This window comes from Gopherus flavomarginatus, chromosome 1, assembly GCF_025201925.1.
Source record: "Gopherus flavomarginatus isolate rGopFla2 chromosome 1, rGopFla2.mat.asm, whole genome shotgun sequence".
NCBI classification, from domain to species: domain Eukaryota; kingdom Metazoa; phylum Chordata; order Testudines; family Testudinidae; genus Gopherus; species Gopherus flavomarginatus.
Window position 1 is genome coordinate 250,522,361 of NC_066617.1, and position 24,629 is coordinate 250,546,989.

Here is a 24,629-nt window from a genome sequence, read left to right on the forward strand (position 1 = left end):
CTTCACTCACTGCTTTACTACATGGCAACAGCATTCTGTCGCTTTTACACATTACAAGCAGGGATGCTTTTAACGCATTAGTATTGTGTCTACAGCTTGGCTCTCATTCGTTAGGAATGATGATCACCCTACAGCTTTACAGGGGAGGGATAGCTCAGTGGTTTGAGCATTGGCCTGCTAAACCTAAGGGTATGAGTTCACTCCTTGAGGGGGCCACTGAGGGATCTGGGGCAAAAATCAGTACTTGGTCCTGCCTAGTGAAGGCAGGGGGCTGGACTCAATGACCTTGCAGGATCCCTTCCAGTTCTAAGAGATCGGTATATCTCCATTTACGTGCTTTGTGGTCATATCTCTAGTTTACCCATATTTTTAGGGGAATGGTGGTAGTTGCAGTGGTTAAGCCTGTTTCTGCTTATGCCACTTTGCCTGCTGTACCCTTCTGACATTCATCTGTAACTGGTGACCTGCTGTTTCCTTGTCTTATGCTGTTTATTCAGCTTTTTCATCATGCCTTCCTGTCTTCTGTTGGGTATACAATATAGCAATATCACATTTACTCTTCCTATGTCATAGTGGCACAGCTATGCTTTTGTTTCTGCTACTCTTTGACCATTCCTGGTCACTCTCACATGATTACTGCATGCTACTTCTTGGGCAATGTATACTGGATGAAATGCAGACATTCCTCTGAAATAGGGGAAGCTCAGTGGGCCTCTGTATGATGTCTGAGTTGTGTTCAGAATGGCTCCTGGGGTCAGATCTGCACAAAGGGACTGTAAAGCTGCTCTAATTGGGCAGATGGGGATTCCCACAGCATGGGGAAATCCTTAGCTGGTGTAAAGCTTGTGCATTTCTGTAGTGTAGGGAATGTAGGTAAGTCCTGGGTGCAGGACAGATGTAACCAGATTGCTGCTGCACTCTGGCTATCCCTGGCTAGTGCAATGGCTGCTACAGATGGCATCTGTGGATGCAGAACAGACATTCTGGACTCTGTTATACCTGTGAAAGCCCACTGAGTTACACAGGATTGCACTGAGAAAAGTTGTCAGCCCAAACAGATCATGAATTTACATAAATTAAGCTCCTGCTCATGTCAGCAGAATAGCTGTATGCAGAGCGTTTTCAGCATTGGGCCCTTTGTTAACATCTTGAGATGACATAGATGCTATCTCTATCCCCTTCTCCCACACACTCATAATGAAGACATGATATTGGCTTTGATTACACTGCTGCATACACTTCATTGCCTGATTTAGGCATCACCTTCAGATGTCCATGTTTTGAAAAAAAACCCCTCTAATAAAGGTTACTATTTTCATGAGGAGGGAATGACAAGGTGTCAACTGAAAATGCACTATGGGTTATGGCATCTTTGATCTCTGTTGGCTAGAAGTTTTATTTTTGCTTGTCAATGTTTTTTTCCCTCCTGTTCCTTGAATGACTGTTGTTGGTTCAAAGTCACACACAGCAGGGGAGTGAGTGATGATGAAACATTGCTTCAAAAATTTGAATTCCAATAGGATATTATTGTTAAATGCATGATACATACACATATTATATTGTTTGGGTAAACAAATCATACACAAGAAATAGATGATTAGATAGATTAGATAGGAAGACACAAAATATGCCATGCAACATTCCCCTGCATCCCTTCCAAAACCAAAGAAACCCCATACAGCTTACCTTGCGTTTCCTTCTAGATTTTGGCATAACCTTTTCTGCTGGTGGGTAAGTATAATTATTCTGCTGAAGGCTGGCTTCTTCTTTTGCTCCAGTGCTCATTGCCAGTGGCTCCTCTGCTAAACGCTCTGGAATTCTGGACAAAAGAGTCAAATCAATTTTGACCCACAGTGATTTTACCTCATCACTGTCTTTCAGAGGAGATAGGAGCTCGTTCCTGCCAAAAGGAACTAGAGTATAAAACTGTTCCTCCAGCTCCTTTGCTATATCATTACTAGTCTTGGCATTAATGGAGCCAAAGGCACTGCAGCTGCTGTTAGTTTTGTTGGTGTTACTGTTCACGGAGTCCTTCAACCTCTGATCACTCCCACCTGAAGCAGAGGCCACAGTTTGAGGTTTGGGCAGAAGATATTCGTCTTGTTCGGAATCTGAAGCTGAATCTGAGGAAGACGATGAAGATGAAGACTCTGTCTCGATAAATTCCTTGGATTTGGGTGCAGTTTTGCTTGGCCCTCTGGTACGTCTCTTTTCACATGCAGCAACAGAGTGGGGCTCTTTTCTGTGCCCAGTTCTGTTGTTGCAGGGCCTGGCTTTAGGTTGTTCACAGATGTTATTTTCCAAAAATACTTGGCTCAAAGCGAGATCCTCAGATGTATGGCAGTTCAAGGCATCCCCACCAGAGGTCCTCTCTGTTCTTCTTGGCTGTTTTTTACAAGTCGTCCTTCTCTGAGGGCAGCTGTCTCCAGAAACAGCAGCAGGTGATTTCTGCTTCCCTCCTTTATTTCCTGGTGCTTTATTAGCCGTTCTAGGCCTCAACTCATCTTTGCTGGGGTTCTCAATTTCCTTGTCTCTAAGTTCAGTTTGGCAAATAGCTGGTATTTTCTCACATTCCTGTCCTTCATCCTTTATGCTGCTGTAATACTGATTGCCCTCCAGTCCATGGTTATCATTTTGGTTAAGAATAGATGCTTTGTGAGGATTAACTTTATTTAGCCATTTATCCAGTTGCCACTTGTTTGATGATGGCTGCTCAGGCTGAAAGCAAATCAAACAGTATTTAATAAATTTCCAGCTGTGAGGGACATCACAGTCTGTGTTTGTATAGGTTCTCTATATGTTCAGAGTGAAAATGACTAACTTGTAGGGCTTGTACTGTGTTTTTTTAACTGTGACCATGCTGTTCTCATTGGACAAGCTAAGAGTTCAGCTCCTGGAATTAACCCTTCACCTGGTACCTTGGGCTATGAGAGAAGCATCTCCACGAGGGTGGTGGAATGAAAGAAAAAAGAATGATGCGAAAGGTGAAAAAGACAGTCAGACAGTGTACAGTTAGTGCTTTGTTTAAGTTTACTGTCTTTATTAGGGTACCCAGTCATGGAGTTGAATAATATTCCTCTGCTATTAACAGGGGCATTGACTTTAGGAGCAGAACGGAATGACTAAAGTGCAGGCTGTTAGAGATGGGGTGTGCTGTAGAAGCGATATTTTCAGTTTTGAATGAGGCTGGGAAGGAGGACAGCTACTGTGATTCATACTTCTTAAAAGGTGATTCACGCAGTGCGCTATTGACATCCACTTTACTGGGAAATGCTTCCAACTTTCCAAATAAAAGAAAATATAATGGTGATAGAAAGACAGGAAAAAAAGGGCTAAAAATAAGGCTACAGAAAGAAGACTAGGGAGGAAAAAAGAGAGATGTATTTTGTATCTTATAACATTGCTAGCAAAGACAAGAATATTTAGATACTACAGGGGAGTTTTAATTGCATTATTTAACTAACTTTATAAGTACTGCTGTTTTCTCCCTCTGGTACACAGACACTAGAATCATGCAAGATCACTCAAACATTTTTGTGTGTGGAGATATTGTCAGTTACTCATTTTACATTTATTGTATAGCTGTTAATTTTTCTCCTCATTTGTGTCATAACACGATCCAGTTTTAAGAGTGCATCTAAAGTACAATGGTGTTTGGACAGTGAAGAAGTGTGATAATTATTATTTCAAATGCAGCTATGGCTAAGACAATAATGCCCAAGTGCTTCTTAGTACCTCTTGCAACCAGTTATTTGAATGAAATGAAACAAGTGGTGATGGAATAAGAATGCAAGGCAAAAAATGACACAATGGAGCAAAATAATACCTTCAATTATACCACTAAAACCCCACTGAAGACGAGGTTTGGATAGGGTCTCACTAATATATGAACCACCTTTTGTGGCTGTAGTCATAAAAAGCTAAATTTCTGACCCCACTGAAATCAATTGGAAAATCTCCCAAAGTCCTTAGTGGGACCAGAATTTGCCTTAATATTCTATTAAATTTGAAATAAATAATCACCATGCATGCTATGTAGCTGACATGAAAACCATCACTGGGTTAAATTCTGCCCTCAGTTATACTATGAAGAATTTTACTCTTGTTGTCTAATTTTTCTCATTAGTGAACAACCTATGGTAAAGGTTCACAGGGAAATATCATGCCAACTTTGTACTGTCCCGTTGATGTCCCACTCAATCTCCTGAATGCAACTGGTCATCCACAAATTTTGTATGTGGCTGCACTTATGATCCCCTCCTCCAGTTTTAGATATTGTCATTCTCTAAAACTCTGTTTCTCACAATTCATATTTCAGAGACAAAATTACATCATCCAAAACCAATGAGGAACAGCTGAGTGATGTGATTTTACAACGTGGTGCTTCCCAGTAGTGGTACTTCCACTGTCTACCACTCTGCCACCAATGTGCATGTCCTCTAAATAGTAGTGCCTCAGGCAAAACCCCTCTAGTACAAACCATGTTGCCAACTCTCTCAATTTTATCACAAGTCTCATGATATTTAGTACTTTTCTGAAAGCTTCAGCTCCTGGAATCATTGGTTAGGTAAGTTATTCCAGCTTTCACTTTTTTAAAAGGAAAGTTTTTAGAACTCATGATTTGAAAAAAAACTCTTGTAAATGTGAACCCTAAAAACAAAAGATAAATAAAAAGATCTTAAATAAAAATCTCTCATGATTTGCAAGCCAATCTGATGATTCTGGTGGCTTGACATGATTTTTGAATGTTTGCAGTTGGCACCAATGAAGTCAATATACAATTGGAATCTATTTATTCAATTAATATATCCAACTGAAAAGCTTTGCAGCTGAAAAATCGTATACAAGAACCTGCTTTCACTAAGGCTGACTGTTTCGCAATGGGATGTGATAATGATTGGTAGGGTGAAATTGGCAAAAATGTTTGCAAAATTTCACTGGAAACTTTTCATCAATTCATGTTGTACCCCACAGAAATTTCAATTATTTGTGGGGGGTGGAGAAAGAACCCCTGGCTCACACCTGATCCACTGGATTACAGTGACTCCTGAGCAAATCATAAGGCATCCAACTTATATCACCTCTGTTCCCCACTTTGCACTGGCCAGCACAGCATTAGACAGGGGAATATTCTGCTCTCTTTAGAAAGGTGTCGGTGTCTACACTCCCCCCACTGCACTGGGGAGTTTTTAATTGTATGAAATCTATGATGACCTGGATGATCAGGTTCAACAGAAACACTGGTCTATTTCTGCCTAAGTGGGGTAGATCAAAATGGCTACCTCACAAAAGATGATTGACAATTGTCTGACAACCAAAATCAGACAAATGGAGAAGAGAGAAAAGGTCAGGGTTTGTAGCATTGGATCACAAACCTTTCCTACTTTAAATTACTCATTCCTCTGCTAGGCTCCTTTGGGGAAACCAGAAGGATTTGACACACCTGCTCAGAAACATGGAGTCTCTAGAACTCAGATATGTTGGCGTCTACAAAGTACAGCTGGAGGCACAAGAGCCATAGATCCAAGGGAAGCCTCCAATGCATGTTCTTCAGAAGGGATGGGGGTGGGAGGAAAGCTCTGTGAAAACTATGGTGTCTCCTGCACTTACTATTGGAAAGAGGGACTTAGAGTCTAGGCAGCAGAGTAGGCCCTATGCAGCATGGTGCCCTTTTCTTTTAAGAAGTGAAGCCACTCTCTGTTGTTCTTATTTATTATTCGCATGACCATACTGCTTATTGAGAAGCCCCTATTGAGATCAAGGGTCCTCTTATGCTAGGCACTATCCATACACATAATGAGAGATGGTCCCTGCTCTGATGAGTTTTGCCATTGACTACAATGAAGCCAGGGTTTCAGTCCTGGAACCCAAGAGAGTTTGCCTAACAAAGTCAGGTGTGTGGAAGCTAAAAACCAATGAGTTCCACTACCAAAAGTAAAGGACATGTCCAAAGTTAATTTGGTGGCAAAACTCATCTCTAACTCTCAGTATGACAACCAGAAAATACAACTGGGGCTTCTCTAGGAGCCTGTGGAAGCTGAAAACTGTTTGAAAAACAAAACAGTCAAAAAGGAGAAAAGATGCAAAAAGAGTTAAATCTAACAGGGAAACAAATCTGGGGAAGGGACAGGTGCCTAATGACCTTTTAGTCAATCTACCTAGATATACACTCTTTTTATTTACTTACTAGAAAGACTCTGTCTACGCTATGAGCGAGGGGTGTGATTCTCAGCTTGTATACACGTGCTGGCACTAGCTCACTAAGAGCTAACGTGAGTATAAACAGTAGTGTAGCTGCAGTAGCACAGGCAGTGGTGGAAAGGCTTACCCAGGCTGAGAACATATCCATAGGTTTCAGGTGGGTTCACACTCGGTGCTGCTGCTCTCTGTGGTACTGCAGCGGCACCACTATTTATACTCATGCTAGCTCAGAAAAGAGCTAGTACTGCTATGTGTATGTGGGCTGGGAATCACACCCGTAGCTTGTGCTGTAGACGTAGCAGAAGAGAAGTGAGTCAATGACACTGATATATAAGATCAGAGGGAATACCAAGAATATACAGGGAGTTCCTCAGCCAACAGTGCCCAAAAGCACCGTGTTCATTGCAGGGTCAGTATGTTGCATCCTGCTGATGTTAGCTTTAACAGCTTCTGGCCAGGGCCTAAGACCCAATATTACCTTCTGGAATGATAATTTCACAGAAAAACACTAATGGGTACACTTGAAAAGAAGAAAACTGGTGTATGTTAGTCAGTACACAGAAGCAGAATGGGACATTTAGTCTTTACCGCCTTTCAAAGTGACTGTGCCTGGTTCAGTACAAGGCAGGACAGAGAAATCCATGTCTTTTGTATTGTCACTAGCGTCAGCTGTGCTGTAGCAGCCACTGTCTCTGTCCCATGCAGCTGCTTTGCCACTTCTCCCCCAGCAGCTCCTCTTCCAACCCATGTTTCATAGCAGCAGATCATGCGACAATCATAAAAGCTCACAGAAAGAATCAGGTTTTCTTCTAACACTGAACAAGGAGTGTTAGTAGAACTGTATTATCCCTAATGCTACTGCAAACCTTCTCAGCCCCTATTCCCACTTACAGATTTAAAGAGTCAGGTTACATAGGCTCACACTGCATAGTGGGAATTGGAGGAGGCTCAGAGAGGAGGCTGCATTAACACTCTCTCTCCCTGCTTAAATTTCCAGTGATAGGAGAGGGATGAAAAACAGAGAATGCTCACCAAGGGGTGAGTGTGGTAGGAGGTAAAGGGGGAAATCTATGGTGGAGGGATGGAAGGCACCCCTGAAAGTGAGATGCCTGGGAAGCAGGAAGATCCACCAGGGGTGGGGATAAGCAGGGCCATCCAGAGGATTCAGGGGGCCTGGGGTCTTCAGCGGTGGGGGGCCCCCGCCACCGAATTGCTGCCGAAGACCCAGTACTTCAGTGGCAGGTCCTGGGGCGGAAGGACCCCCTGCTGCAGGTCATTGGGGCTCTTTGGCAGCGGGTCCTGGAGCAGAAGGACCCCTGCTGCCGAATTGCTGCCAAAGACCTGGAGCGGAAGAGCTCCGGGGGCCCGGGCCCTGCGAGAGTTTTCTGGGGGCCCCAGAGAGAGTGAAGGACCCTGCTCCAGGGGCCCCAAAAAACTCTTGTGGGGGCCCCTGCGGGGCCCGGGGCAAATTGCCCCACCCGCCTCTGGGCGGTTCTGGGGATAAGAAGGGAGTGGGTGTGGGAGAGCTTGAGTGATAACTGGAAAAAGACGGTTACTCACCTTTGTAACTGTTGTTCTTCGAGATGTGTTGCTCATATCCATTCCAGTTAGGTGTGTGCGCCGCGCGTGCACATTCGTCGGAAAACTTTTACCCTAGCAACTCAGTGGGCCGGCAGGTCGCCCCCTAGAGTGGCGCCATCATGGCGCTTGATATATACCCCTGCCGGCCCACCCGCTCCTCAGTTCCTTCTTGCCGGCTACTCCGACAGTGGGGAAGGAGGGCGGGTGTGGAATGGATATGAGCAACACATCTCGAAGAACAACAGTTACAAAGGTGAGTAACCGTCTTTTCTTCTTCGAGTGATTGCTCATATCCATTCCAGTTAGGTGAATCCCAAGCCTTACGTAGGCGGTGGGGTCGGAGTGAAATGTGGCAGAATGAAAACTGCTGAGCCAGAGGTTACAGCATCTCTCGACTGTTGAACCAGGGCATACTGCGAAGCAAAGGTATGGACCGAGGACCAATGGAGCTGCGCGACAGATCTCGTCGGTAGGAACACGAGCCAGCAAGGCGGCAGATGAAGCCTGAGCCCTGGTAGACTGTACGATGATGTGGCTTGGGGAAATATGAGCCAAATCATAACAAGTGCGGAAGTCCGCCATCACCCAAGATGAGATCCTCTGAGAGGAAAACAAGCAAGCCCTCCCTTTGGCCCGCTACCGTGACAGAGCTGGGGCACCTTACGAAATGGTTCTGGCAGCGCAATATAAATGCGAGCACTCCACAGATGTCCAAGGAGTGCAATGGTTGTGCCCATTGCGTTGAGCTCTGGGTAACATGAAAGGCCGAAACCACCTTAGGGAGGAAAGCCGGGTGCGGTCATAACTGCACCTTGTCTTTGTGAAACCTAGTGTACGGCGGAACCACCGTAAGAGCTCTGAGCTCGGAGACCCGTCTGGCCGATGTAACAGCTACGAGGAAAGTTGTCGTCCAAGACAGGTATAGCAGAGGGCCAGTCGTGAACGGCTCGACTGGGGGAGACATAAGTCTGGTTAAAACTAGGTTGAGGTCCCAGGTTGGGGCTGGGCGGCGCACCCGAGGGTGCAAGCTCTCCAAGCCCTTGAGGGATCTCGAACCCATAGAGCGTGAGAACACGGAACGTCCACCTTAGCCTGGCTGGAAGGTAGAGATGGCTGCTGAGTGTATCCTCAGCGATGATACCGCCAGGTCCTGCCGCTGAAGGCCAGAGGCAGGCCAAATAGAGGGGATCGAGACCTCAGCAGGAGCAAGATCGAGCGTATTGCAGCTATAGAAGAAACGCTTCCACCTGGCCCGGTACGCTGACCAGGTGGAAGGCTTCCTGTCACCCCGGCTCAGTTACGCAGCAGCCACACCATGAGGCGAAGAGGCTGCAGGTCCGAGTGACGAAGCCTGTCGTTGCCCTGAGTGATGAGGTCTGGGTGGGGTGGCAGGGTAATTGGGTCTGTTATTGACAGGCCGAGCAACGTGGTATATCAGTGCTGCCTGGACCACTCTGGAGTGATCATGATGATGCGCGCTCTGCCCCTGCGGAGTTTGAGCAGGACCTAATGAACCAGTGGGAACAGTGGGAAGGCATAATGGAGTTGGCCTTTCCACGGCATCAGGAATGCGTCCAAGATCGATCCCGAGGAGAGACCTTGGAAGGAGCAGAACATCTGGCATTTTCTGCTCTCGCGGTGAGCGAACAGGTCTATGTGAGGAAACATCTCCGCTTCTGGAAAGCAGAACGCCTCACATGGGGCAGAGTGATCACTCGTAAGACAGGAAAGATCTGCTGAGTCAAAGCGCCAAGACGTTCCGAACGCCTGGGAGAAAGGACGTCACCAGCTCCATCGAGTGGGCCATGCAAAAGTCCCGGAAATGGATGGCCTCCTGACAAAAGGGGGGAGGGCCATGTCCCTCCCTGGATATTTATGAAGCACATGGCCGCTGTGTTGGCTGTAAACACCGAGATACAACGGCCTCGCAGCTGCCGCTGGAACCCCTGGCACGCCAGGCGAACTACTCTCATTTTTGGGGCATTGATGTGGAATGCCAGCTCCCGAGAAGACCAAAGGCCTTAAGCTCGGAGGTGACCATGAGCACTTGAGCAGAGAGATGACGCGTCCATCGTCAGGGGCAGTGAGGGCTGGGGCGGATGAAACCGCATCCCTGCCCACACCAGAGAGGGAGTTAGCCACCACTCTAGGGAGCCTAAGGTGCTCGAGGGAACGGTGACTACCATGATCATTGGCTCCCTGTCTGGGAGGTACACCGAGGTGAGCCGGACTTGGAGAGGACGGAGGCGGAGCTTGGCGTGTTTGGTTACAAACTTGCGGGCAACCATGGACCCAGGAGACTGAGACAAGTACGAGCCTTGGTCGTTGGGAAAGCCTGCAGACCTCAGATGATTGTTGCCATCGCCTAAAACTGCAGTTGTGATAAGCAGGCTCCGGCTAGGTAGGAGACCAGGATAGCCCCTAGGAAGTCCAACCTCTGCGTGGGAACCAGAGTGGATTGCTCTATAGTAATCATCAGGCCTTGACCTGTGAATAAGACCGTGACGATGCCCACGCGCTGAGTGGTTTGTGTCTCAGAGTCTCCTCGGATAAGCGAATCGTCCAGATACGGAAAAACGCATATCCGACATCAGCGAAGGTAGGCGGCGACTATGGCCGTAAACCAGAAGTACTGACAGTTGGCTAGAAAGCGGAGGTATCTCCTGTGCGGAGGGAAGATGGCGTTGCGAAAGTACGCATCCTTCATATCCAGGGCGGCATAGTAGCCCCCAGGAGGCAAGGATGGAATAATGGTTCCCAGGGATACCGTGCAGAACTTCAACCTTATCCTAAACCAGTTGAGTCCGTGCAGGACTAAGAAGGTCTGAGACCTGCGTTCGAGTGGGGGACTAGGGCATAACGGGAGTAAAACCCCTTGCCCCTTTCGTCCATCGGCGTCTGCACCTCTTGTACGAGGAATTGCTCGTGAGAGGGGTCCCTGAACGGGGACAGGGCTGGAACAAATTAGAGGTGGTACCTATGCTCCACCGTGCGCAGGATCCAGCGATCTGAAATTAACTGGGGCAACGCCAGGAGAAAGCGGGATTGGGATCCCGGCCTGTGACTGGTACACCGCCCTCAGGCGCACCTTGGAAGGTTCGTCTTTGGTCCCAGTGGTAATTGCGAGGGACCTTGACCTTGGCTCTTTAGGGGTCCTGACGTTCGTCTGCGACCACCTTGGCCTCGCCGTTTGCCAAAGTCCTGTCTCTGGCTAGGCACAGAGTATGGCGGCTGCGGACAGAAAGGCCTGCGTTTGGTCGCTGGCATATGCATGCTGAGAGAGCGCATTAGGACCCTATTGTCCATCAGGCTTGGCAGCCTGGGGCTGTCTTTGCCGCGAAAGGCCTTTACCAACAAAGGGTAAATCCTGAATGGCATACTGCCGCTCCGGCCGGAGGTTTGAAACCTGAAGCCATGAGATGCACCTCATGGCGACACCAAAGGCCAGAGTCCTGGCTGCAGAGTCTGCTGCGTCCAACGAGGCCTGGAGGGACGCTCTGGGTACCTTTTTTCCCCCGTCCTCCAAGACGGCAGCCAACTCTTGGCAGGAGTTTTGAGGGAGAAACTCCATAAACTAAACTATCTTCACCCAGGTGCTATAATTATCGCAGCTAAGCAAGGCTTGTTGCTTTGCTATCCAGAGCTGCAGGGCCTCTGCAGAGTACACCTGGCAGCCAAACAGGTTCATTCGCCAAGCCTCTTTCGGTTACGGGGCTGGCGCCCGCTGGCCATCATATCAGAATCGTGGTCCTGAGCATAAGATCTGCGCATGTGGGATGACACGGATGCGTGTCCGGATGGCCATGGAGGTACTAAAAGAAGGCACAGGCAGAGTCTCTGACTCTATCGGACCTTGCCCAACTCGGCACCGGGAACCGGCACCGGGAGGCGTACCGGTACCTGGAACGAGATCCAGACCCGCAACCAGAATGGTGCCTGGAGGTCGACCGAGATCTCGAGGCTCGGGGAGAGGCTACAGGAGTCAAGGTACCTGTCGCGGTGCCGGGAGTCGGAACGGTGCCGATAGCGGGTCGGCGAACGGGATACCGACCGGTGCAGCGAGTGCGACCAGTACCGATGAGGAAAACAGCACCGGGACTGCAAGTGGTGTCGGGCGTGCCGACAGGATCTGGAGTGTCTGCGGGACCGTGATCATGAACGGTGCCGCTCTGCTGTGCTGACAGAGGACGGTCACATGAAGAGACTGTATTACCCGCACCGGCGGTGCCGGAGTCAGGCAGCATCGACTCTGTCATGGCAATGAGATCCCTCGCCGTTGGTAATGTCTCCGGCGTGGAGGGAACAGCAGGCTCAACCACAGTGCATACTGGGGAGCTGTCAGGCACCGGATTCGACGGCACTCGTGGGACCGGGATCGACGGTACCGAGGTCGTCAGAGCTTCGGTAGGTGTCGGTGCCGGGCGATCCGAGTTAGATGAGCTGTCTGGCTGTGGTGCCGTTGGCACGGAAGCAGCAGGAGCAATAAGCTCAACCACGGCGCGCGCCGGGGAGCCGTCAGGCACCGGATTCTACGGCCCTTGTGGGACTGGAATCGACGGTGCCGACGTTGTCGGTGCCTCAGAGGTGTCGGTGCTGGCAATCCGACTTAGACGAGCTCTCTGGCTGCGGTGCCGTTGGCACGGAAGCAGCAGGAGCAGTAGCTCAACCACGGCGCGTGCCGGAGAGCCGTCAGGCACCGGATTCTATGGCCCTTGTGGGACCGGGATCGACGGTGCCGACGTCATTGGTGCCGCAGCAGGTGTCGGTGCCGGGCGATCCGACTTAGACGAGCTCTCTGGCTGCGGTGCTGTTGGCACGGAAGCAGCAGGAGCAGTAGCTCAACCATGGCGCGTGCCGGGGAGCCGTCAGGCACCGGATTCTATGGCCCTTGTGGGACCGGGATCGACCGTGCCGACGTCGTCGGTGCCTCAGCAGGTGTCGGTGCCGGGCGATCCGACTTAGACGAGCTCTCTGGCTGCGGTGCAGTTGGCACGGAAGCAGCAGGAGCAGTAAGCTCTACCACGGCGCGTGCCGGGGAGCTGTCAGGCACCGGATTCAATGGCCCTGGGGGACTGGAATCGACGGTGCCGATGTCATCGGTGCCTCTGCAGGTGTCGGTGCCGGGCAATCCGACTTAGACGAGCTCTCTGGCTGCGATGCAGGTGGCATGGAAGCAGCAGGAGCAGGGGGCTCAACCACGGCGCGTGCCGGGGAGCCGTCAGGCACCAGCAGGAATTGTAGGCTCTCTCGACCTCGGAGGAAGGGAGCGGTGCCGAGTCGACTTCGGTGCCGGCGACGGCCGGTGCCTAAAGGCCTTGGCAGTACCGGCGGGGTCCGGTGCCGAGGAGGCGCTTCTGCCAGCCGCTTGATCATCGCTCGGCGCCAAAGGTGGAGGGGTAAGTGAAAGTCCCGCTCCTTTTTGTTCTCGGCTTAAAAGCCTTGCAAATGGGGCACTTAGCTGTCAAGTGTGATTCCCTGAGGCACTTCAAACAGGAGTCGTGTGGATCTCCCTTCGGCATCGGCTTCTGGCAGGCCGAGCCCATTTTAAAACCCGGTGAGCCGTGCATGGGCTCCGGCACCGGGTTCATGGAAGGGGCTACTTCCTGAACCCCGCTAACAATTACTAAACTAACTATGTTAGCAAAGAAAAAACGTATAACTATACAAATATATATATAAAAGGATTATAACTGCATAACTATATACGAGAACTACGAGTAGCTAGGGAAGTGGAGGTCAGCTAAGCCGCGCTCCACCGTTCCAACGACCGACACGGGCGGTAAGAAGGAACTGAGGAGCGGGTGGGCCGGCAGGGGTATATATCAAGCGCCATGATGGCGCCACTCTAGGGGGCGACCTGCCGGCCCACTGAGTTGCTAGGGTAAAAGTTTTCCGACGAATGTGCACGCGCGGCGCACACACCTAACTGGAATGGATATGAGCAATCACTCGAAGAAGAACTACATGCTAGTAGCTTAAAGCCTCAACTAAATGGCACCAGGGCACCTGCCCTTCCCTCCCCAAAACAGCCAACCAGCCAATTACAATTGTCTCTCCTACACCATACACACCCCAATCTATTACTCCTGCAGTCTTCTAACCAATTCCTTCCTTACAGAGACCACCGTACTAATTTATTGGAGGAAAGCACAACACTGCCAGACTCCTAGAATTTGGAGAGTAGGGAGTTTAGTCCCTTCAAGAGACTTCAGATCCAGTTATCCTTCACCATACCAAACCCATATTGTCATTGGGATGAAAAGACCTCACTCAAGGATGCCACACATAGCATCAGTCCTTCAACTAGGCACATGAAGTCAATCTCTCTATCAGCACCCTCATTCATGGCCTCCATAAAGAGAGAGGATAGCAACCTCGACTTCTGGATGATGAGCGCATGTTTGGCAGTCTACAAAACTAACCTGTAAGAGGACCACCTTGATCCTGCCTCTGTCTTAGTCCACAAATTATGCAGAGACCCTTTTGCTGGTTCAACACCCTGTGGAGTATAGTTACAGTTGCATCCTACCGCCCTCACAGCATATCTAAGACCTTTCCCAGGCAGAGGAGAGCAATGTCTATCTCCGTCTTACTGCCCGCTTCCCCCCTGTGCTATTCTTTCCTGTGCCTATTTGTGGGCTCTTGGCTAAAGGCTTAATTGGCCTGCCCAGCCCACAAATTAGGCACAGCCTTGCATAGTCAGCTCCAATCTGCTTTGCCTGATTGGGGCTGCTGTGGAGAGGGCTGTCTCAGGCCTTTGTACCCAGCACTCTGTTACACAGCCCCACTCACAATTTGATATTGGATGAGACCTCTGAACTGACCTGCATTACTGAAATCTGGTTGGACGCTACCTCTGACCCTATTCTACCTCACTTACTCCACACACAAAGATCTCAAAATGAGCTAGAAAAATAAAAGAGGAGGTGGAGCAGCAATCCTCTTTCCCTCTAAATGCAGAAGATGCCCCACCCCCAAAATAAACACCTTTGAATATGAGCCTATGATCTTTGAGGTGAGGGGAAAAAAGAGCCGAAGATGACTTGTAGTCTACAGCTCTCCATATGAAATCCCTATCATATGGACTAATAGACCTGATGCCCAGCTGGAATGACCAGGTTCATCATTCTTGGAGAGATCCCTTCTACGTACACACTGACAACGACACACTAGCAGCCGATTATTTGTCCTATAGAAAAATCATAGGTTTCACACAGGCAGCCTCTGCACCTGCACACACAGGCAGAAACGTGCTGGACCTGATATAGCAGTGGACATTGAGGACATCATAAATGTCCTGCTCTGCTGGATCAACCACCATCTCATTCAGGTCAAAGTCATGGCCTTCCCCAGAACTACTGCAGCTTTACAATCTGAGCATGGCCTTGAAAGGCATACCATATACTCTAATGACAAGGGACCAACAATCTGGTAGAACAGTACAGTCACCTGATGACCACAACTATCTATAACTTCAACCCACGGATTTTGAGATGATGTGTGAAAAATACTTTGGGGGAGCCAGTTCCTCCCAGTTCACATAATCTCTGGTCCTGATTAACATCCTTTCTGCCCAGCATCATGAACACTCTAGCCCGACTTGGTCATTAACTTCCCTCCTCCTATGTTCTGTACCTGAAGAAAAGAGAATTAACTATTTTCAATTCCATGCCATACAGCACAGACTCACACACACTTCCATTTTGGCTTGGTGAGTGCCCACCATGCTGTATTTTCCCTTCACACCAATTCTTTCTTCTCCATTTCCCTACAGTAGGTCACCGGTCTTTTCCCTTGTTTCTTCCTTCTTTATCCCCTGCTGGCCTATGACCCCCTTTTCCTTTTCTTGCCTCCTCCCTCCCAATTTGTAGGTGTGTGGAGACTCAATAGAGAAGGAACAGACTGAGACATAAAGGCAAATGTCCGCAGTGGGGAACTGGAGAAAGAGGATAGAATCTGCAGGGAAAGAGTGAGAACTTGAGTGGAAGGAGACCAACAGGGAGAGGAGGAAATAGGACAGTAAGGAGAGGGAGAGCGGCAAGGAGAGCCCAGGAATGTAGAAAAAGAGGAAAGAAAAGCTAAGGCCAGAGGAACAGATTTGGGGAGGGGAAAGGAGAAATGAAAAATTAACTGAAAGTGAATCTGAAAAATGCTGAGAGAAGGCAAGAAAATTGTTGAGTAAAGAAAGAACAACAAAAACAAGGGTGACGCTACAGTATGCTCTTGGGACTTTTGTATTTGGTGCCAAGATGTTACATAACACACATACCGTGTTTTTTATTTTTATAGTAAGGGAGTGTAATTCTTTATGATGAGGAGAGATTGGGAGACCCGGTTGTCATGATCCTGTGTTGTATGGTAAAGGGGAATTACCTGTCTGGAGCTGGGGTATGTTTACAGTCTTGATGCTGGATTTTTGAATACTTTTACACATATTTGCGTGTCTATGTGTGTGGGGGTCCGGGGACTATATAAGGTTATTTGCAGCCTTAAGAGGTTATCCAGCCAGGCCTCCTGCATGGAGGCAGGAGCAAGTATACCTAAACCATTCCTGACTGGTGTTTGTCTAACCTGTTCTTAAAAACCTCCAATGATGGGATTCTACAACCTCCCCTGGAAGCCTATTCTAGTGCTTCACTATCCTTAGTGTTAGAAAGCTTTGCCTAATAGCTATTTAAATCTCCCTTGCTGCAGATTTAGACAATTACTTCTTGTTCCACCTTCAGTGGACATGGGGAACAATTGATCACCATCCTCTTTGTAACAGCCTGCAACATATTTAAAGACTGTTATCATATCTCCCCCCCACTGTTCTTTTCTCAAGACTAAACATGCCTTGTTTTTTAACCTTCCCTTAGGTTTTCTAAACCTTTTATCAGGTTTTTTTTTTGCTTTTCTCTGGACTCTCTCCAGTTTGTACACATCTTTCCTAAAGTGTGGTATGCAGAACTGGACACAGAAAGCCAGTTGAGACTCCACCAGTGCCAAGTAGAGAGGCACAATTACTACATGCCAGATAATACATCCCAGAATATTACCTTTTTTTGCAACTGCATCACACTCTTAGCTCATATTCAATTTGTGATTTTCTATAGCCGTCACATACTTTTTCAGAAGAACTATACCCTAGCTAGTTATTCCCCATTTTGTAGTTGTGCATTTGCTTTTTCCTCTCCAAGTGCAGTACTTTGCACATATCCTACTGAATCTCATCTCGTTGATTTTAGACCAGTGCTCCAATTTGTCAAGGTCATTTTGAATTCTAACCCCATCCTCCTAAATGCTTGGAACCCCTCCCAGCATGGTGTCATCCACAAATTTTATAAGCATACTCTTGACTTTATTATCCAAGTCATTAATAAAAATATTGAATAGTACCAGACCCATGACAGACCCCTGTGGGATCTCAATATATACGTTCTCCCAGTTTGACAGTGAAACATCGATAACTACTCTCAATACAGTCTTTAAATCAGTTATGCATCCACCTTACAGTAATTCAATCTAGATCACATTTTCCTAGTTTGCATATATTTTTGTGTTTGCTCTTGTTGAGGAATGTATTTCAGAATGGGCAGGGGATCCCTGGGCCTCCCCCATTCCTGTTTTTCTTTTTTGGCCTTCCCACAGCCTCCCTATGTTTTCTTGGCTAGCTAAGGGCCTGAGTGGTTATAATATCTCAGCTGCCACCCTGAATCATAAAGCACAGGAGTCCTTACCTCTGGGCTGGAGTAATGAGAGGGCTTGCTGCCGTCACTCTCACTGGAACTGCTTTCACTCTCTGAGTCAGATTCAGAACTGCTCTCGGATTCACTGGAGCTGCTGCTACTTGACCTCTTGCTGGAGAGTCCCGAGGTTCTGCTACTGGGCTGTGGCACGACAGTGCTGCCAGCCCCACGCACAACCCACCAAAGGGGAAAGAAAAACAAACAAACAACATAAAACAAACAAAAAAATAACAGTTCCACTTTCTGCTATTTTTAGGGGGCCTAGCTCACAGCTGTCTGAATATTGGCAACCTGGGCTTTGCTGCTTTTAAAAATAAGTGGTCAGATGGGTTGAAAATAACGTTCTTTTAATGGGACTGTTAGTTCTATACTTATATGCCATTAGCAGCTCTTCATTCTATGAGAAAAGGATCATATTTTCATTTCCGATTGCCTTGTCCATATTTAACAGACGTTTTAAGAGTACATGTCAAGTCAGACCGTTTAAAATGATCAAATTTTAGAAAAAATGGAATATAGAAAACAGTCTCATAATTGACTCATTAGCCCAGAGGGGACAGCAGCAAGATGGCAAAGATTAAGAGTTAGTAACCTGGCATGTACTCCATAGTACTTGACACTGGTCAACTAAAAAAATAACCCATAGAGTAATGTCTCTTTGGAGCTTTCTGCTGACACCACTCGTTTGTATTCTTTCCATGTATTAGTTAAATAGAGATGATTTAGTTAGCTATATGCACAGCTATATTTACACAGATCTCTGCTAGATCTAAGGCTCTGATCCTGCAAACACTTAAGCATATGCTTAAACACATGAGCAGTCAATAGGACGACTTACATTCTTAAACGTTAAGCACGTCCGTATGTTTTTGCAGGATTGAGTCATTAAATTATGCAGCCACAGACAACAGGAAAATATATTCTTTTCAGAGGTAACTAACTGACCACACATATTAAAGTATCAGACAGCCATAAACATCTGAGATGGAAATGACCTACGTATTAAGTTATCCAACCCATTCCCCAGGCAATGGCAGCTTCCCTGCAGTACAGTACATTTTCTAGTGATTTGTCCAGCCTGCTTTTATGTGACTCATTTGAATGGAGCTTTCACTTCATCTTGTGGGAAACTACTCTGCAGCCTAACAGATCTCACTGCAATAAGTTTTTCCTACTATTCAGTCTAAATTTGTCCTCCTAACTTATTGATGCTGTTTATTATTTAAACTCATTACTCATAGTGATCACCTTAAACCATTCTCCTCCCCCCTTGGTATTTAGACCCTTCAAATATTTGTAGACTGTTATTCTGTCCCCTTGCAGCCATCTCTCAGCCAAGTTATACATATATAGCTTCTCTGATCTGTCCTCATAAGTCAATACTACCTACAGGTGCTGGATCAGTTTTATGGCTCTTTTCTGAATTCTTTCCAATTTGTCTGCATCTTTCTGATAATGGGAAGCCCAAAACTGAACACAGTATTGCAGCTGTGTTCTCACCACAGCCACCAAGAGGGACCATTTCCTTGTTGTTCCCTGATGCACTCCTCCTGCATATGTAGAGCTAAATTACACTGACTTTTTGGCTGTAATATCACATTTGAAACTCATGTAGTTTGCTGCCCATTATTACCCTTATATCGCTTTCAGAATTACTGCTTCCAGGATTCTCTCACCGAATAGGGGCATTTTGGATGATTTCCCTCCACAGATACTAGCTTGCATTTTTTTCAAACTGAATCTCATTTTGTTATTTACTGCCCATGTTTCCAGATGCCTTTGATTTATTTCTCTGCCCTCACTGGTGTCTGCAGCAATTCCTAATTTAGTGTCAAATGCAAACTGAATTAAATGGCTGCTCACTTCCTCTTCCAGACCATTAACATGGATGTTAAATGAGCCCAAGCAAAACAACCTGGTACTCCAGTAATCATATTCTCCCAGATCACAACACCACTGTTTATCATTACCCTTGCTTACATCTTTCAATCCATAGTTGGTCTTACCATAGTCTCCTTATTCAAGCTAATATGAATTAATTTGGAGAGATATTTTGTCTCAAATAATTAATTACAATTCAAATATACTACATCTAGTGCTCTTTTATCCACTAATTCCATCCAGAAAGCAAAGATCTGATACCTGAGCCAAGTCTTTTGAGACAAGAAATTTATGGATAAGATTCTTTCCTAAACTGAGGCAGGCCACCCAGAGGATTCAGGAGGCCTGGGGCAAAGCAATTTTGGAGGCCCCTTCCATAAAAAAAGTTACAATACTATAGAATACTATATTCTCATGGGGGCCCCTGCAGGGCCCGGGGCAAATTGCCCCACTTGCCTCCCTCCTCTGGGCAGCCCTGAATTGAGATCCACTCAGTGTAGGAAAGAGGAAAGGCAGTCAGAGAGCCAGTTATAGCTTCCTGATTCTCTGCTCTGTGGCGCTCCTAGTCCCTGCCCCGGCAGGCTGCTCTCACTGAGGCCAGCTGTTAAAGGTCCACAAAGGACCATCTGCCTGATATGAACCGGCGTAGCAGCACTGTACCCCTGTTCCGTCCCACCCCTAATATGTCCCCTTCCTACAGTGTTTAATTTGTAATGAAAAAGGTGCCGGGGCTCAAGCAATTAGGTGCCGGGGTTCAAGTCATTTTTTTACTTTCATAACTGACGCGGCAAGCCCAGAGGTGCTGGGGCTATGAACCGCTCGGCCCTGGCAAGTCCTGGCACAAATTAAGCACTGCCTTCCTGCCTCTTGGCGTGTCCCCTACCCAGGACCGGGCATAGGAGCTGGTTCCATTGGCTTCATGATAACTGAGCCTCCCTGCACTGGGAGAATTCTCATCTCAATATCTAGCCCCTTTGTACTGCTTGGGGGCAGAAAGGAACCAGACCACATAGGAAATCTGGCCCTGTGTGTTTTGATTAAAACAATAAATACAATGTAGTGAATGATGCGAGAACAGCTGGAATTTATTTACATTTGTTGAAGAATTCCAATCAGGGATCCTCTTTCAGAGGCAGAAATTTTACACTAACAGAGGCCCATACCACTTAGATAGTCCAGTGCAGCAGAGACTAGTAAAGGAGAATATACAATCCCTTTTCTGTGCTAAGGTGTTTATTATCATGTCCAGATGTACACAGACACAGTGAGTGCCTTTAAAAACTCACTAGTTGTTGCTTTTACTATTATTTGTAATATCTCCTTGTTTAATTGGTTAAATGTGGGAAACACACAATTTTCAGGGCACCCATTTGTAGAGCGGTGATAAGAGACACATAGATACTTGAAATAATAAGCCTGACTAGAAAAGGACTCCTGAAGTTTGTTCACTACTTTGGGACCAATCAGTAGTGTGCACATGTGATAGGTGCAGTAAATCAAAGATGGGCATATCTCACTTTCTTTACTTACAGTGATAGATTCTAGTTACTAGCCTTGCTAATGAAATGGTGAGAACAAAGTAAGTCACAATGTGACAATTCTTTCAGGAAATGTGAAAAGACAAGTGCTTTTTCTGACGGAGTGGTTTAGGGAGCCAGTGTTCTGAGAGTGTCCTACTTTAATGGATTCTCAGTCCTTCTCAGAAAATCATTGTCAGTGTCTGCCTGACAAGCTTCTTCAACATCACAGAACATCTGCACATTTATGTCCTGCCTCTGGTGGTTGTGGTTTTAATTTCTAGCCCATCATTTTTGTTTGGCATTGATTAAAGTATTCAGAATTCCTAGACAGGGGATGAGGGATAAAAAGCAGTAATATTTCTTTCTTGTTGTGACATAAAATGTTTTTTCTAGGATGTTGAATAGAAATCATTGCTACAGCCATATGTATCAAATATAACTCTTGAACTCTTCACAAACATCTGGAAATCTATATTTGCAGCTCTAATGGTAGCCAATATGCTAAAAAAAAAACCTACACAAATGTTTTTCTATTTCAATTGATACTGTGATAATCTCCTATCCCTCTACCATCTCCAGGGCTGTGAATGCACCATGTTTTTGAAAAGTGTTCACTGGACTTTGGTAGTTTAGTATAAAAACACTTGCATGTTTCTTTTTACTTTCTTTTTAAAAACCATCGACCATGGATATGGTTCAATGAATGCTATTTTGAACTTCTATTGTTTAAGCATGCTAGACCATGCAGTCAAAATAAAACATAGACATGCATTTTAATCCTTGTGGCAAACAACATATACAACAGTATATGATTTCTGTCTTAGAGTCAATTATTGCATGTTGGAAATGGTATTTTTATTTTAAGCAACTAAACAAAAATATGGGTAGTAACCACCCATACAAAGCCCTGTGATGAGAATACCCATTCTGATTGGCCTAAGAGAGCAAGACATTATTCTACAGAGGGCGCCAAAAGCTCAGCAAGATACTTAGGCTACATCTACACTATGAGCTAGAGGTGTGATTCCCAGTCGAGTAGACATACTCACACTAGCTCTCATCTGAGCTAGCACACTAAAAATAGCAGTGTAGCTGTGGTAGCACAGGCTGTGGCTAACAGCCCCACATACATACCCAAGGGTTGAGGAGGGTTTGTACTCAAGGCAGCTAGCATGGTGCCGCCACTGCCTGTGCTACTGTGGTTATGCTACTATTTTTAGCACACTAGCTCAGATAAGAGCTAGTGCATGTGTACATGAGCTAGGAATCTCACCCCTACCTCATAGCCTTATATGTAAAAACAAAATCTTAAACCTAGTTCAAACCGATGCATAGGCAGTGCAGACAACTACATACCACTGACCATTAATAATAGTCATGCTTCTGTATTCTGCATCAGCAATATGTGACTCTTAGACAGAAGAACATCAAATTCATTGAGGTAAACCAGTTCAGGGTAACAAAGACATGCATTATGGATATCAATAGGATATTCTAGGATGCCAGGGAAAGCGGTGCAGTCTGGCAATAATATTAAATTGATTCAAAGGAAATAAAGCAGCTCTGACTACTGCTGACCCTCTAGAGCCTGTGTCACCAGTGCCTTGCATTTTGGTAGCATTTTATTCCCACTTTGAAGAGCTACAAATGATAACCAAGATTGCAAGAGAATGGAGAATCAGCCACCTGAACGTCAGTGTTAGACCCTGATCAAGGATCATGTCAAGGCTACATGACAGACTGACCCTCTGAAGCATCTTCCCATCAAAGACTGTGAAGGCTAGGAAAATGTGCACTCTTCACGCTTTCAACCCCAACAGATCTGCATAATTTCATTTTCCTAAAAGGTTTAAATTTATCCAGATTTTTGCTTGCAGCTTGCTGTTTTGCTCAGTAAGACAGTCTCTTTGACACTGCATAGTATATTAATTTCCATGTCTGGAAATTGAAAAAATATAACTGGTGTCATCTGCATAGCAGTGATCATCTAAACTATTCTTGTTTTAAATGTGACTCATATACAAAGCAGCATGAAAAGTATCACAGCCAGAGCAGACCCATCAGAAACTCCACAAGCGTTCCAGCCACTAGATGCTACCATGATGAGCACCAGAGAAATGGCTCTACAAAAAAATAGAAATAAATACATGAAAAGTGACAAGTAGAATTCTCAAGAGATTGAGACTAACCAATGGGGTATGACCAATATGCAGTTTATTACGTACTGTCATAATACTATAATAAAACTGTCATAGCCAACCTGTTCTTCAGCTGGTTCAACTGGATTTGATGACCCAACATGCCAAAGGATGCTGATGGATCTTAAAACACCAAGAAGGATAGGACACATCTAGCCATTATGGTTTGCACATCATTAATGACCCTGAATGGGGCAGGCTGCAATTTAGCTTACAGATCATTACCTTCAAGATGTGCCACCATGTTTTCTAGGATCTTGGCCAAATATTGCAGGTAAGAAATCAGCCTTGAATTTCACTGTAAAATTAGATAGAGCAAGATCTTCTTTAATGTTCAACACTGCCACAACCTTTAAGCCAGCAAAAGAGTGATAATTTGCTTAATAAAAGAGGCATGTTGAGATAAATGATGTCAGAGGGAACATTCTGGCCCACGTATATTTTCAGGAGTCTCTGTGGGAAAAAAAACACACACAGACACTGGAACAAGCAGTGAGAAGAGCTGCCTTTGCTAACAAATGACACTGCTAGGGATCAGGTCAGTTTTGAGAAGCAAATGTGTTACCAGGAAAAGAAGTTGCTCTGGGTCTGAGAATATCAAAGATGTGGGAAATAGCCTGGAGAGGAAGTAAAGAGATTTCAAATGTTCCAAGGGTCCAGAAAATCTTGGAGAAGATTAAAAATCAAGAAAAATATGCCAGACAAGAGTTTCAGTAAGAAAACAACACTTCGATAGAGAAGGCCAGATCCTCCACTAGTGTAAATTGACATAGCTCCGTTGACTTCAATTAAGTTACATCCATTTGCACCAGCTGAAGATCTGGCCCAGAATATGTAATGTTTCAGACTCTGTGATAAAATATGCCCCTAACTTTAAAGAAACTCTGCTTCCAGAGTCATTTCTTCCCCGCCCCCCGCAACTCCAGATACACGCTTCTATAGTACAGTAGCATTCTTCCCAGTCCTTAAAACCAGTTAGGGGCCATTACAGCACATGGTTCGCTCCTTCTTTGTGAGGAGCAAATTCTGCATGGTAGTTCCTCAAAGTACAAATTGACAGCTTTGTGCCAAAATTTGTATCATTATCATTAATGCCTGGCACTAAAGATAGTGAGAGTCTCCCATGCACGCAGTTGGGAATTTCTTAGTGCTGATAATTAGCAATGAATCACAGAGACAGGCAGCAATGGAAGGGAGGCCTTCTTGCTAGCCTCCACATGTAACTTTCAAATACCCTTCAGTGACTATCTATTTAAAACTCGCTCATCGCTTTGTACTTCAGGATTGGGCCATTACACTGCTGTAACATAATTTCTTCAAATACTGGTTCTAGAAGGCAGCAGAATACAAAGGAACAGTATTGGAATGCTAGCCTATGAGCATCCCTGATGGAAACTTTATTCAGTACTCCCATCTGCAGATCACCAACTGTCTCCAGGTTTTAATATATGAAAAATGGCTTAGTGGCTAAATCGCAAAACTGAGAGCCAGGAACCCTCTATTCTAATTTCAGCTCTTCC

General features: G+C 46.1%; 1 protein-coding gene across 5 annotated transcripts in view; it reads right to left on the reverse strand.

The window, feature by feature from the left end:
* Positions 1-24,629, reverse strand: part of AFF3 (ALF transcription elongation factor 3) — a 514,246-nt gene that overhangs the window by 62,371 nt on the left and 427,246 nt on the right. For all 5 annotated transcript variants that reach the window (XR_007769152.1, XM_050921667.1, XM_050921657.1 and 2 more), the window contains 2 exons: positions 17,502-17,667; positions 1,687-2,718 (listed from right to left, as the gene is read on the reverse strand). Coding sequence is in view for 4 of the 5 variants with exons in the window: in XM_050921667.1 (XP_050777624.1) it covers positions 1,687-2,718; positions 17,502-17,667 (1,198 nt within the window). In the remaining variant the exon portion in view is untranslated. The remainder of the gene's footprint in view (positions 1-1,686; positions 2,719-17,501; positions 17,668-24,629) is intronic.